At 54.0% G+C, this 14,296-nt stretch overlaps 3 protein-coding genes across 3 annotated transcripts; all 3 read left to right on the forward strand.

Annotated features, from left to right (window-relative positions):
• Positions 1–1,020: 1,020 nt before the first annotated feature.
• Positions 1,021–2,900, forward strand: D7B24_006499 (uncharacterized protein; the record flags this gene model as incomplete). The annotated part of the gene is made up of 5 exons (XM_028640628.1): positions 1,021–1,245; positions 1,315–1,793; positions 1,862–2,199; positions 2,259–2,650; positions 2,712–2,900. The coding sequence occupies 5 exons, from the start codon at positions 1,021–1,023 to the stop codon at positions 2,898–2,900; spliced, it is 1,623 nt and encodes a 540-aa protein (XP_028495134.1).
• A 3,269-nt stretch (positions 2,901–6,169) lies between these two features.
• On the forward strand, positions 6,170–8,160 carry D7B24_006500 (uncharacterized protein; the record flags this gene model as incomplete). Its single annotated transcript, XM_028640629.1, has 6 exons — positions 6,170–6,330; positions 6,413–6,489; positions 6,551–6,633; positions 6,703–6,750; positions 6,816–7,916; positions 7,996–8,160. The coding sequence occupies 6 exons, from the start codon at positions 6,170–6,172 to the stop codon at positions 8,158–8,160; spliced, it is 1,635 nt and encodes a 544-aa protein (XP_028495135.1).
• A 3,564-nt stretch (positions 8,161–11,724) lies between these two features.
• Positions 11,725–13,090, forward strand: D7B24_006501 (uncharacterized protein; the record flags this gene model as incomplete). Its single annotated transcript, XM_028640630.1, has 3 exons — positions 11,725–11,947; positions 12,002–12,154; positions 12,207–13,090. 3 exons carry the CDS (start codon positions 11,725–11,727, stop codon positions 13,088–13,090), a joined length of 1,260 nt encoding a protein of 419 aa, XP_028495136.1.
• Between the last annotated feature and the right edge of the window lie 1,206 nt (positions 13,091–14,296).

Consider the following 14,296-nt stretch of genomic DNA (forward strand, 5'->3'; position numbering starts at 1 on the left):
ACGGGCGATCGATTCTTCTTGGCATGCCTTGGCAAGGTACGAATGCCGGACTTCAGAGGACACACGTTGCAGACAGATGTGTTGGAATCTGGATACAACGAGAAACAGCATGCGAGCGACGATGAACCGAGTGCTCGCTGGCATGGTCTTTCGCAGAAATCTTGCTGCTACATACAGTGGACTTGTCGGCACACGTCTGTGTCGCATTTACTAATCTCTCGCTCTCCTGCCCAGTCCTGCCCTTACCGCTGTGTATACCACGTGAAGCCCAAGAGCCTGTTCTCAAAGACGTCTCGTCAGCCCTTAAGCCGGCAAACTTGTGCCGACGCGACACTGTTGTTCGGTTCATTGATGCGGCGAAAACAGCGCAAAACAAAGACGCGGAGGTGGGCTGGAGAATGCCGGGGAAGTCGGGGAAGTTGGGGCCGGCCAAAGTCCATGGACGTGACTAGTGATAGAACCAAGTCATGCCCTACGAGCCGCTATAACCTGGCGCGGCCGAATGCCCGAGTGGCGCCGTGGTCGTGCCCTGATCTGTACCCTCTTGCGGGGATTGTTGCGGGCCGCCGGATGGGATGCCACGCACACTATGCCGGCGATGCCCTGTTAAGCTTTCGGGTGCAGAGCATGATAGGTCCTGCTTGCAAACTACCGCCATGCTGCCTTGGCATGTCATAGGTGCGTCTATACACACTGCGGAGGCCTACGACTCTACTACAACGCTATTCTCGTGGTGGAGACGCGAACGGTGAGTGACGGCACTTCAAGCAGGTTGATGGACGTCGTCGGAGCCTGACCTGGGGTTCATCAGAGCAGCAACAGGACGGCCCCTCACCATGTTTGCCCTTGGTCCATCTTTGGCCCACTCCAACTGCGATCTGATCCAAGGCATAAGTCCGGAGAGAAGGAGCAGATTTAACCCTACAAAAGGCATCACTAGGAACACTCCCGGACGGACCTGTTCTCTTTTACTCCACGTCTCCCCTTTTTCGTTCACTCCAGACAAACGTGATACACACCATGAGCAATCCCGTTGATACCAAGCCGCCCAGCGGCGATCCCGAGGTGGAGGGACACAAAGCTACCGTCGAGCATGCCTACGACATCGACGAAAAGGCTCGAGCCGCCGACTACAGGGCTGACGCCATTGAGGCAGAGAACACGGAGCACAAAATGGGCGTGCTCGAAGCTGCGAAGGCTTACCCCATGGCTTCTCTTTGGGCCTTCACAATGTCTTGCACTATCGTACGTGGCTGTGTTCTTCTATTCACGCAGGGCTACAAGAACACATCCAATTAACACGGTGTCTTCCAGATCATGGAGTCTTACTGCGTCTTCCTGATGGGCAACTTCATCGCGCTGCCTGCCTTCGCCGCTCAATTTGGCGTTCTAAACGAAGCGACTGGTAAGATGGTCATCGAAACCAAGTGGCAGTCTGCCCTTCAGGTTGGCGGTCCCCTTGGTGCTATCATCGGTGTGTGTCTTGCCGGCCCCCTGACGAGCCGTATTGGATACCGCTGGGCGACTATTTCTGGGCTTATGGCCCTCAACGCCTTCATCTTCGTCTTCTATTTCGCAAACTCGCTGCCCGTTATTCTAGCCTCTCAGCTACTAGAGGGTATACCATGGGGTATCTTTATTGCAAATGCCCCCGCCTATTGCAGTGAGATCGTGCCTATGAGGCTGAGAGCGCCGGCCACTCAGATGCTGCAGATGTTCTGGGCTATTGGTGCCATTATCGTCGGTGCTGTCACTTATCGTTATAATACGCTTGACAGCGAGACAGCCTTCAGGTACATTTCTTCTGCCTCATCCAAGCATAAGCGGTGAGCTCGTGGTTGCTAATCAAAAATTACCCCAGGGTCCCTATTGCGCTACAGTGGATGTTCCCTACGCCTCTCGCCATCCTCATCTGGATTGCCCCCGAATCACCTTGGTGGCTCGTCCGTAGGGGCCGTCTCGAAGATGCTGAGCGTTCCGTTCAGCGCCTGGGACGTACGTCTGTGGCCGTCAACCTGAAAGAGTCGGTGGCCATGATGCGTCGTACTATCGAACTCGAGAAGACTGAAAAGGAGCCCAACCACCTCGAGCTGTTCAAGGGTACTGATTGTTACCGTACTCTGATTGTCTGCTGTGTGTATGCGGCGCAGAACCTGACTGGTAACCTCATCGCGAACCAAGCCGTCTATTTCTTCGAACGTAAGTCAAACCCCAGCCCGCCAGTGTGATACCTATTGGTTCTGACGTGGCTCTCACAGAGGCTGGCATGAGCACCGACACCGCTTTTGCGATGGGTCTTATCACCTCAGCCTTGCAAACCGTCATGGTCATGCTGTCTTGGATTCTTACTACATATCTCGGCCGCCGCACGATCTACCTCTGGGGTTCCGCCTTCAATGTCGTTCTACTCGTCGCCCTCGGCGTTGCCGCCTCCTTCGGCAAGTCGACTGCCGCCTCTTTGGCGCAGGCATCGCTTGGCCTCATTGTCTCTGTTCTCTTCACGCTCGGCCCAGCGCCCGCGTCATGGGTCATTATTGGCGAGACGTCGGCGATTCGCTTGAGACCCCTGACTACAGGTATCGGCCGCGGTTGCTACTATGTTATCAACATCCCATGCATTTTTCTTGCAAGCTACATGCTCAATCCTAAAGTAGGTTATACCTTGTGAAAGAAGGTAAACATGTGATTAGCTTGCTGACCGTGGGTGGTAGTCTGGTAACCTTGGCGGTAAGTGCGGGTACGTTTGGGGCGGCACAGGTCTATTTTGCTTGATTATGGCGTATTTCTATTTGCCGGAGATGAAGGGGCGCTCATACCGCGAGATCGACATTCTATTCAAGCGTCGCGTTCCGGCACGTAAGTGGACAAAGACGGCGGTTGACATCAACGACGACCAGTAGATGGATCGGCGTTGAAGGGCAAGGCTATGTTGGAGACGAGCACCAAGAAACGAACACCTATCACTGTTCAACGATTGTACATGCTTGTAGGGAGTCATGTCAAGATATGAATCTTTGAAAATCGCACTCTTGAGCACACAGTATTTGATGGTCCATGGCGTTTGGGCCCTTCCTATACGACACATAGAACCCCGGGATATCTCTGACGAAGCTTCTACTGCTTTACGTCGCAGTCCATTCGGGCTTCATCGTCATAAATAGGTGGAGCTTTTGTGATAAGGGCTTCACGGGGCAATAGTCAATACTGCACAATGTCATGGATATTCATTGCTTGTTGTGTAGGTAGCTCATTTCGACAGTATACTGTCTCTCGGGTGAGACGTCCGCGGGTTCTTTTGCTGCGCACGCATCCAAAGTTCAGACGCCAGCACCGCAGAGTAGCTCTGCATCCAATCGACATGTTGCTGTTCTCTTCTGTTACTCGCACCAGCCGCTCCGGTTGTCCGTGTCCAGCAGACGCTCGGCACATCGCAGTGCTGATGACACGAACAGTCCCGAGACTCGACAAAGAAAGCTAAATCCGGAAACTTTTCGACGACACGAACAAGAAGGATAGCTCATTGGTTCACGTGTAACTTATGGGAGCTGAAAACGCCATGCAGGTGTCAAGAACAATGTCACCGCCCCATAGTAGTTGGTTTGGTCCATCACGCGACAGGCAAATCGTTCCGATTGACCGGAAATCGCAACCACCAAGATACCAGGACTCATTGAAGTTGAGCTGAAAACAATTCGACGAGAACGGTCTTCTTTCGGGCTGGGAAACATTACCCGTCCCTAGCTGTGTGGGTAGTTGGCTGCTGACAACCAACCGAGCCAAAGAACCGCGTTCCCAACACCGCGGCACTGGCAACCAACATGTAATGCCCGCGACCAACATGCTTTCCCAAACACGTGCCGTGCGTTGGAACCATTTCAAAGAGCAAACTTATTCTGACTTCACGCAGAGGCTGCAAACATCCAACGCCACTAGTTCTGTCCGTCCGGGTCAACGCCATGCACAACGTTGCGCAGTGGCAGTGCCGAAGCGGGCAGAAACCCATTGGTGAGAACAACGGAAATCCGTCTCAGCCCAACCATCACACATCATGCGATGGATACGAGGTGTCAGACGTCCTTTCCACCCACCCTCTTCCCAGGTCTGCCCAACCACCGCCCTTCCAAACAGCCGCATGTGCTTATTTTGGACAGTCCAGCATCGGGCGCACAGCCGTTCCGCAGCACTCTCCACAACAGGTCGCACGAACCAGTCCTTTGTTCCCCCTCTCTCGGTTCTTTCAGCCTTAAGCCCCTGAACTTAAGCTAGCTCGACGGTGAAGATGAAGCATAACGCTTATGTGTCAAAGTCAGCGCTGGGCGGCACTAACGACTCGCTGAAGGCTATTGTTTAGGGGGAGATCGACTGTGCCTTGGTAGGAGAGTTTGAGTGGCCCAGGGCTGCTCCCCCGCCTCTTGGGGATAAAGAAGTTTTCTTGGCTCTGCGGCTGACGCGCGCCCCGAACAACGCCTTTCAACAGCGAACATGATGCTGGGAATGGCTTCTCCCAAGCACATACGACCATACCTATTGGAAACCTCGGGATCCCGTCCGCTCTCCCCTAGATAAACCAATAAGGGCCGGACCAGTAGTCGGGTGGGTGACCACCGGCGAATACCTGGTGTTGTATGTTTTTTGATCAGGATTTTTGGTTTGAACTATTTCCTGACGTGCTGCTCGGGGTACCTCAAAGTTGTTTCTTTTTTTCCACTGGAGGCTGTCGCAGTTCGGAAGGGAGGCTTGGGGCGGACGTGTTCCTGTACAAATCGCACAATCACGTAGGGCTCATAGGCTCCCCCAGCATGAGACATGCATGCTAGGGATGAAGGTAATCACGGCAATCCGGCCAGACTACCAACGATGTGCCTGACAGGCTATTTTCCTTCTTCATCATTACCCTTTGCCACGGGTCTTGCATTCCAACCAAGAAAAGCTGACTATTGCGTAATGAAGCTTCTTGGATGGTGGCATTTAGGTTCGACCGACCAGTGCGAAAGCGCCTTGGGCAAACCACGACACATGATGGCTGCGTTGGTCAAGAGAGGTCAGGTTTGGTCAGACGACTAGGAGAATAAACGTGTGGCTGCGTGCGTTTACGAGCGGAGCGGCTGGGTGTCTGTCGTCTTATGATTTCGATTCATCCGAAGTCCTTGGTTGTTCTTTGGTCCACAGAAGCCCAGGACCCCAGCTGTGCCCCGGGCTTCCTCGAGCGACCGATCGGACGATGTCCAAGCAACGTAGCTAGAAAGAGTGGGCACACAGCAAGGATTCTCAGGGGGATGGAAGGCCGGATGCTGTGTCGCTGTCCCGCTGACAACACACTCGCATGAGTTGATCTTTTGAATGGGGGGGCCCGGGCGCCATACGAATGCTAGCGAGACTCGTATTATGAGAAACCCCTTTCGCTAGGGCTAAGCCAGGGCGTCCGCCAGCGCGAGGATCGGCATCCGCTAGAGGCCGGTAATCGCGCGGGTCGGCGTCAGAGAATCCACGAGACTGGTCAGCTCTGGAAGATGGCAGAGAGCGGGAGAGTGGGCGTCAGACGCAAGACGAACAAATAAAAGACACGCAATTGTTGCTGCCACACCATGACAGACCATGCAGCACATAGGCCGGACACACAGCTGCATCCCATCTCGTATTGATGACATGGCCAGGCGACCGGCACAGCGAATGCCGCTTCGTGGCGCTTGTCAGCGGACGACCATCCGTTCATCTCCCTCAGCTGGAAATAGGCAAGCCCGGTTCGAGGCCATGCACTACCCCTGACCCTACCGATACGCGACTTGGGAAAGCCTTCACAGCCTTCACGCCCCAGATGGGACAAACTAAGCATCTTTGGGTCGGCCCCGACTCAGCCCCCCGGCGCTAACTCACGTACTTGGACTCAGGTACAGGGGCTCACGCTCGCCGATTGGCTTTTAGGCATCCGGACGGCGCGATTCGCAGGGCCCAGGCCTGTTCGCGCCCTTGTCCTCTTCTTGGAGACACCCTGGGGCGGAACGTTTGCCCATGGTGGCTCACACTATTGGGTTGACACCCCCTTCGAGGCAATATAACCTCTCCTTGCCCACGTTTGCCCATACATTCCTCTGGCTCTCGTTCAGTTCGATTAGTGTGATCAAGTCCAGATCTATCAGACCTCGACCTGATCTGACCGAACACCATCACCATGTTGCTGCGATTCTCCCTCACCGTCTGGGTGCTCGCCGCACTGGCGTCGCTCGTTGCCTCTCAGGCCTACCCCATCACCGGTGTTCAGGTCGCCGCCGGCAGCGCGGTTCCCTACAGGAAAAACATCAACATCCTGTACAAGAACGGAGGAGCTCCCTGGTACGTCCAATCTGCATTCATGCACCCCAATTTATCCTTCTGCCAAGACCTTCCAGAGAAACTGACAGCTCTTCCGAAATAGGGATCTCTACCTCCGATCTCTGCAAGACCTCTATGCTCAGGATGCCAACAACCGTCTGTCATACTTTCAGATCGCCGGTAAGCCAAACTTTAATACAAGCTTAAGCTTAATGAACATTCCTAAACTGACATCACAAAGGCATTCACGGCAGGCCTTACATCGAATGGAACAACGCCGGCAGGAGAAACACCAATGGATGGCAGGGCTACTGCCCCCACGGTGTAGGTCTAAACATCAACAACAGCGCGCTAGAGTGAACATTCCCGGCTGACCAGTTTGTGCCTTTCTAGGAAGCCCTTTTCCTCCCGTGGCACCGCCCCTACGTCCTGGCCTTCGAGGTATGTGTACCCCGGTCTGGTCTCACACTCTTCCACAAGCCTGCTCACTGACACGTCCCCTCCAGCAACGTCTAGTCGAGACCGCCATCAGGCTTGCCAACCAGTACCCCGCTGCCCACCGCGCGACCTACGTCAAGGCCGCCCAGACCCTGCGCGCTCCTTTCTGGGACTGGGGATACGATGCCCGCGTGCCTCCCGTCACCGTCCCCAACACGCTGCCCGTCCGCGTTCCCAACGGCTCCGGCTTGAGGACCATCCAGATCTCGAACCCGCTGCGCTACTACCGCTTCCCTCAGTCTGCGATCGACCAGAGGTTCGGCTCTTTCTCCCGTGATGCCCAGGTTTTCAAGTGCCGCGCGCCCCAGAACTACCCCAACTCGGCCAACGCCGCCATGGCCCGCCGTTCGTACAGGTCGTGGACCTACGATGCCATGACGCGCTCGGCCAGCTTTGAGGAGTTTGCCTCGACCGGCAGCTCCGGCATCTCGCTCGAGCAGATCCACAACGCTGTCCACTGGGATGGTTCTTGTGGTTTCCAGTTCCTCGATGCCGACTACTCCGCCTTCGACCCCCTCTTCATGCTTCACCACGCCAATGTCGACCGTCTCTGGGCCTACCGCCAGTTCATGCGCCCCGACCAGGCCACCCTGACCCGCACCTACAGCGGCGGCGCCCGCTTCAGCACCCCCGGCGGCACTTCCATCGGCCCCAACAGCCCTCTGCAGCCCTTCTTCGCCGCGCCCGGCCGCTTCCACACGCCCAACTCGGTCCGTTCCATCCGCGGCTTCGGCTACACCTACGAGGGACTCGAGTACTGGAAGAAGAACGACGGCCAGCTCCAGCGCGACGCCACCGCCCTCATCAACAAGTACTACGCCACCGGCGCGGCCCGCCCCCAGGTCCGCAAGCGCGAGAACGAGGAGGTGACGCGTTACTTCGCCCAGATCAAGGTCAATGTCGAGGAGCTCCAGAGGCCCTGCGCCATCGAGCTGTTCGCCAACGTCACGAGCGTAGGCAACTTTATCGTCATGAAGCAGCCCGCCCAGGGTTTGTTCTACGGCAAGTTCTCCCTCGACAAGGCTGCCGACCCCGTGGAGCTCGCCGATACCGAGACCAAGGTTGTCGTCAACGATCTCCTTGCCGCCCTGCGCGTTCAGATCACCAAGGTATGTTTTCCTTCCTTCTTGTGGTCTTCTTAAGCCACCCTCCCATTCGCCTGAAATAGAAGGCTAACCCTCCATGCAGCACGACGGCACTGTCCAGGCCCTTGAGTCGGTTCCCAGCTTCAAGCTCGAGCTCGAGAACGTCGACGTCATCCCCCCCGAAACCGACACTGAGCTGCCCGAGTACACTGACGCCGAAAAGGTCACGGCTCCCAAGGAGGACCTGGCCGCGGCGCCCCCTTCGTAATGCCGATTCGCACGAGTAAGGGAGGGAAAATTGAACGTCAAAATCGGGATTGATTCCAGCGAGCATTTGGGAGCATTTTTCTGCTCCACCCTGTCACCGGGTCCAGACTGGGGAGAACGTCTGCCCGACAAACCAATATTTCTTATCATGTCGTACATCACACAAGCACATACCATGTTCAGGAGTTTACTGGGCACCGTTTGGGGAAACGGTTTTACTCGTAATATAGATATAATTTGCAAGAAACGCCATAAATTTACCCTCAAAAATTCTATTCTCCTGATGCTCCCCAAACCGCAGATCATGTACCCACCTATTCAAATGTGAAATTGCCGTCGAACTGACAATCATCCTCATCGTTGAAGGTGGCAATGTCCACCGCGGACAGGCTGTATTCAACCCTGCCCAGCAGGGTGCAAAGTTCGTGCACACGACTCAGTTTCTCGTCAAATATGACGGTAGCAAAGGCGTCACGATAAGCCTCGCAGCCTGTAACCCCCCTCTCCATCGCGTTTCCGTATTCTACTTACCAATCAGCATATGCGGCGCGCAGGCTGTTAATCGCGAACAGCATATCCTCAGGCCTGCACCACTCCCATCCGTTGGCATCAAGCTGAAGCCCGTCGGCGTCTTTGCCAGTACTGAACCGCAATTTCACGTGGAGCCGTACGTGAAGGGGATACACACCTTGAAAAACAGTCATCGCTGGTCCAGGGGATGTCTTTCCATTTGATTTCGCGATCATAGATATCACCGTAGCTGCCACCTTCTCCATGACATGTCTCGAGGAGGTCGAGACTTTATACGAATTCGTTGATTTGCTATCAATGTTTGCCTGTCTTTTCAAATTCGTTGGTCAAGGGGTCAAAGTAGTTAGAAAAATTGCAAAGCGTGAACGATGATTCGCACATTCCACCAGTGATAAACTTTGTGGAATGAACAGTAGTTTCACGCTTGCTAATATCTTGTGTAACTTTTTGTCTTCTCTCAGCACCGGGAAACATACTTTGAGAATATTGAATCAATTTCAAGATGTGTCTGGTTTATGACTGCCTATACTTGACACAGATCTGGCATCCACTGTTTTGGATCATGTGTGAGCATGATCCCTCAAACCTCTCATCTTCTACCCTACACGCGTTAGACTTGTGATCTACGATAGGCCGGGGGCTTATATCTCCATAAATGCGGTCCCTTCGGATCAACAACGTTGATTAACATGTATCATTCTGGATATCTCCTGTAAGGCACCTGCGACCACGTTAAGGCTGCCACTAGGTCGTTCTGGGGACGACAGTATCCCCATCTCAGTTACAAGTAGCATGCGAATTCTTCATAGGTGGACGACCCAACTGATACAGTCATTGACACGCCAGTTGACATGGCCTTTGTTATGGAGGGGATGAAAACTAAAGGCAGTTGTAAATGGCAGCTGAGGCCCAGCTCTGTTTGATCTGTCAAGCACAGCATAAACACTGCCATGTAGAGAAGACATGGTTGATACCAGAAGTATTGCCACGATTCTGAGGTATAATGATGCGATTGTTTGACCGTCGACGCCAGCATCAGCATTACAGCCTGAAATTGGTCCACTGCCGAAAGTATGTGCAGCGGTCAAGTGTCTCTAACATGAACATTGCAATGTATAGTAAACTATTTATGAGCGATAGAAACGGAATCTTCGGAGGAATATCTAATTTGCAAAGAGACTGAGGCAAACGAGTTGAGGAACTACATGATCAGAAGGCATTTTCGGTCTCAGGATCCTGAATTCCGACCAGTTTAGGCCTTCAACACGAAGAGACCTCGCATGACGCTGAAACAGAAAGAATGGAGAATGACAGGGTATGGCGCGTGGAAGTAATCAGCACAATAGCCTGCGGATGGCCTAGCTTTGAGCCCCTCTGCTCAAGTGATGGGCCCTTCGCCCTTTGTACAGGCACTTGTAATAGCCCCGTTGCTCTAGCCAAATCCAATGTAGCTTGTGGCGTTATGAAGCTCTGTCATAGCGAGATCTTCTTTGGTGATTATGCATGAGTGTCAAGCTTAGACGTCAGAGTTGCAATGTCCAGCGAGCCGCAGGGATACAAAGAGGAGGTCGCATCTCAGATAGATATGAAGTGTGCAGATCGCACTAGAGGTGGTAATTCTAAAATCATCTCCTTTCCAGGAGATCATATCGGACTTGCCCCTCTGTAACACCGTTTTGGGACATATGTGTTGCGCGATGCAACACGAACGAGGATGGACCATGGCCTCATTGTTGACCCATTTCTTGACCCATTCTCATGAGATGATAAGCTGCATCCGACTGTCCAAATGAATATTTTGCCAGCTGAACAGCATGGAGACACGGGCGCGTTGATACGTGACGACCCCCATCACGACATTACCATCAGTTTCTGAACAAGAGGAGGCCTCTGAACCGCGCGTCGCTTTTTTCCACCGCATCCTGTCTAGGAGAACGATCAGATCGCAAAGGCATGACTTGAAAAACATGGTAAATACATTCAACTGGCGGTTCAGCAAGCATAAAAATTTTGACAATGCATGTTGAATCCCTAGACACAGCAGCCTCACCCCACAACAGACAACGTCGTAATCTAGGATGACGACGAGTCGACCACAACAGATCAAGCAAATTACAATGTGCAGGTGCCTATTGGCTTGCAACAACAATGATGATACCAAGTGTGATGAATTATGCAAGGGTACAGGGCTGACTTGGCTGGTGAATGGAGCTCCTGATCCTCATTTAGACCCTTCCGTGCCGATACTCGATTGCTCGAGCTTCCGCCAAGGGCCAGTTGAGATGATCCCGACGTGGGGTAAGCCTTGGCCACATGCGCATGGTTCATCTGTCCCTCGGTAACCTCTAGTACTGCAGGTGAAATCAGCAAAACCTAGCCGCGCCTCCTCAAGACGTACAATTTAAGGCTTACGCAAGTCATGAATGCGCTAGAATTGCACAGCAGTGGATGATGGTGCTGAGAAAAGGAGACCGCGAGTCAAGGCTAAAGCCCCTGAACAGCTTACGTATGCTGCATCTACGTCCTATTCAGGAAAGCCCCGACTCAAAAACTCCGGGGGCACTAACTGATTGGGAAAGGCTCGATCGGATGACAGGCCAACAACCGCCCACATACCGAAAGCTTGTGGCGGGGCTGATCCGAGAACCTGAAGGTCGAAACATGCCAACGGCATTTGCAAGCATCTGAACCCCATGATGGGGCAACGACAACGCGGCTTCTAGCCCCTCGGCAGAGCTGCGCCTTGCATGAGGCTCAACTTATGCCCGGAGAGGGCGACGCGTCCTGGTGCTGGTTGCGTAGCACAGCAATCTGGGTTGACGTCAAAGGACGGGAAGGGAGGACTGGCAAGTCGTCGAAGAATCAGTATATAGCAGACTAAGTTTTCAGCTCTCAATCGTTAAACCTTCTTTTCAGCACCACAGCTCTCCGTCTCCTTCTCTCTCACACACCATATCGCCAGCTTCTTGATTTTCAACGCCTTTTCTTGTTCGTTCTTGAGACTTCACCATCGCAACCCTACGTTTTCGCCAACATGCGTCTGACTTCTGTCGCTTCGGGCATTGCCCTCCTTTCCATTCAGGCGGCTGCCCATCCTGGCCACGATCTTTCTGAGGAGATTGCGGAGCGCCGCGCCTTTCTCGGAAACATTGAGCGAGCTTCCCTCGCTCACTGCGCCGCCAAGCTTCGTGCTCGCGGTGTTGAGCAGCGCAACATTGAACGTCGCGCTGCCCTTCTCAAGGATGCCCGTGAGAAGCGTGAGTTGACCGTACCAGTGCCGCTTTGTGCTTCAAACATCTGACATGGAATAGTCGCTCTGAAGAAGAAGCGCGATGTCGATACCGTCTTGGCTACCAGTCACAACAAGACCGAGCTTGGCTACACCATCAACACGGATGCGGATACTCTGTTCAGCGGCCAAAACTCCTGTGTTCTCACTCCTGAGGTGACGCAGGGTCCTTACTGTGAGTCGCGGGTAAAACAGCCTCCGGCTCGTTCAGGATTAACATTCAACAGACGTTGGTGGTGAGTATGTTCGTCGCAACATCATTGAAGAGCAGGAGGGAGTCAACATCGTCCTCGATTACCAGGTCATTGATGTCGACACCTGCGAGCCCGTCCCCAATGTGTACCTCGAAATGTGGCACTGCAACTCCACCGGCGTGTACTCCGGCGTGATTGCCAACGGCAACGGCGACTCGTCTGACGAGAGCAACATCGACAACACCTGGCTTCGCGGGATCCAGGAGACCGACAGCGACGGCGTCGCCCAGTTCGAGTCTCTCTTCCCCGGTCACTACACTGGTCGCGCCACCCATATTCACTTGATGGCGCACACCAACGCCACTCTCCTCGCCAACCAGACTCTCGGCAACGACGTCTACGCCAGCCACGTCGGCCAGGCCTTCTTCGACCAAGATCTCATTGACGCTGTCGACAAGATCTCTCCCTACTCGGAGAACACCCAAGACATGACTCTGAACACCGAAGACAGCATTCTCTCTGAAGAGGCTGATACCGAGGGCGTTGACCCTCTGATGGAGTACACACTGCTCGGCGACTCGGCCGAGGATGGCCTCTTCGCCTGGCTCGCCTTTGGCATCAACACCACCGAGTCATCCAAGGTCACCCCTGCCGTCTTCCTCTACGAGGAGGGTGGTGTCGCCAATTCGGCTTCCGGCGGCGGCGGCGGCTCCGGCGGCCCCCCCGACGGCAGCCCCCCCTCCGGCGGCCCCGGCGGCAACGGCACCGCCCCCGACGACCTGACCTCCGGCGTAGCCTCCGACGCCTCCGCCACCGCCACCAGCTCCTCGACGGCGCTGGCCAGCGAGACCCCCAGCGGCGCCTCGTCCACCCGCCGTGCCAAGTGTAAGCGCAGCCGTCCCACCTCTCGTGCTTGAAGCGCGCGTTGCTCTGTTTTTGTGCCTTGCCGCTTTTCTCTCTCTCTCTCTCTCTCTCTTCTCTTGTGCACCCTCTTCAGTTTACCTATTAACCACTGGGACTTCCAGATGGCGTGGCGATGCTCGGGCAGCTGTTCGCCGTATGCATTGCGGTCGTCTTCGCGAGGATTGCATTGGCGTAGCGTGGTTTTGCCAGGCGGCTGGACTCCGCGGGGGCCGCAGGACAGCCTTGGCATATTTGTCTGTGAGACTCTGAACATTGGAGCCCTGTGGGCTTGTTCTTGGAGGCAGCGAGGATATATACAATAAAAGAAAATTGACCTCCCACGACACGTTCCGCGTGCTGCATGATAGCGTGCTGCATGATGTGAGGCGTGTTGATGCGAGCAGTACTGATGGTAGGATGCTGGAAAGCTGGAGTTGGTCGGGGTCAAAGCTACTGTGTGTGAGACTGTGTAGGTTTGCGAAACATCCAAAACTAAAGGCTTGACTGATATACAGCTATGTAGGTATGTTGATGATGATGGGGCTGCTCGGACAATTGATGACATGCCTTACTCGAGAGATGTACTGCCTGAAGTAAAGTTATGATTTGTCCCAATATCCAAAGAAAAGAAAAACCCAGAGGACTCCAAGCATCCAACGGGATCTGGGAGTTGGTTACTTGTAGGTCAGTATGTGCCGAACTCCGCTTCATGTGCGTGTAGAATCAAGAGTGTTGTAGTAGTCATGATTGACCTCTATGAAGGCGATCCGAGCTATTGTGATCCAGTTGTGGTGATTGATAGTCTGGCTGTTCCTGTTACGAGAAGCGGCCCTGCTGACGAACTGCACTTTGAAAGGTTCACAAGGAAAATAGTCGCATACGAGCAAAGAAATGGTCGCCGAGCAGCTCGTAGGCCCAGAAATAAGACTTACATTAAACGAGAACCGAGGCCTTGCGCTCCTTCATCACATGGCTGCCCGCGCATGCATGAGGGCTGCCGGCCTTGATAAGGTTCAGGTATGAATCGAGGTTAAAAAACAACCTTCAACAAGCTCGCCCATGTGCAGCCGAATCCTCCTCACCTGCCATTGTAGACTCTACTTATTGGCGGTGTGCTTTCCCTGCATATTGTGGCACCTTGCCTTGAACCCATCTCAAGATCTCGTCGCTCTTGGTGCCCCCAAAAGCTCGAATTACGTGATGTTTCGGGTTTAGAGGCG

This window comes from Verticillium nonalfalfae (genome assembly GCF_003724135.2).
Source record: "Verticillium nonalfalfae strain VnAa140/NRRL 66861 chromosome Unknown scaffold_47, whole genome shotgun sequence".
Classification (NCBI taxonomy): Eukaryota; Fungi; Ascomycota; class Sordariomycetes; order Glomerellales; family Plectosphaerellaceae; genus Verticillium; species Verticillium nonalfalfae.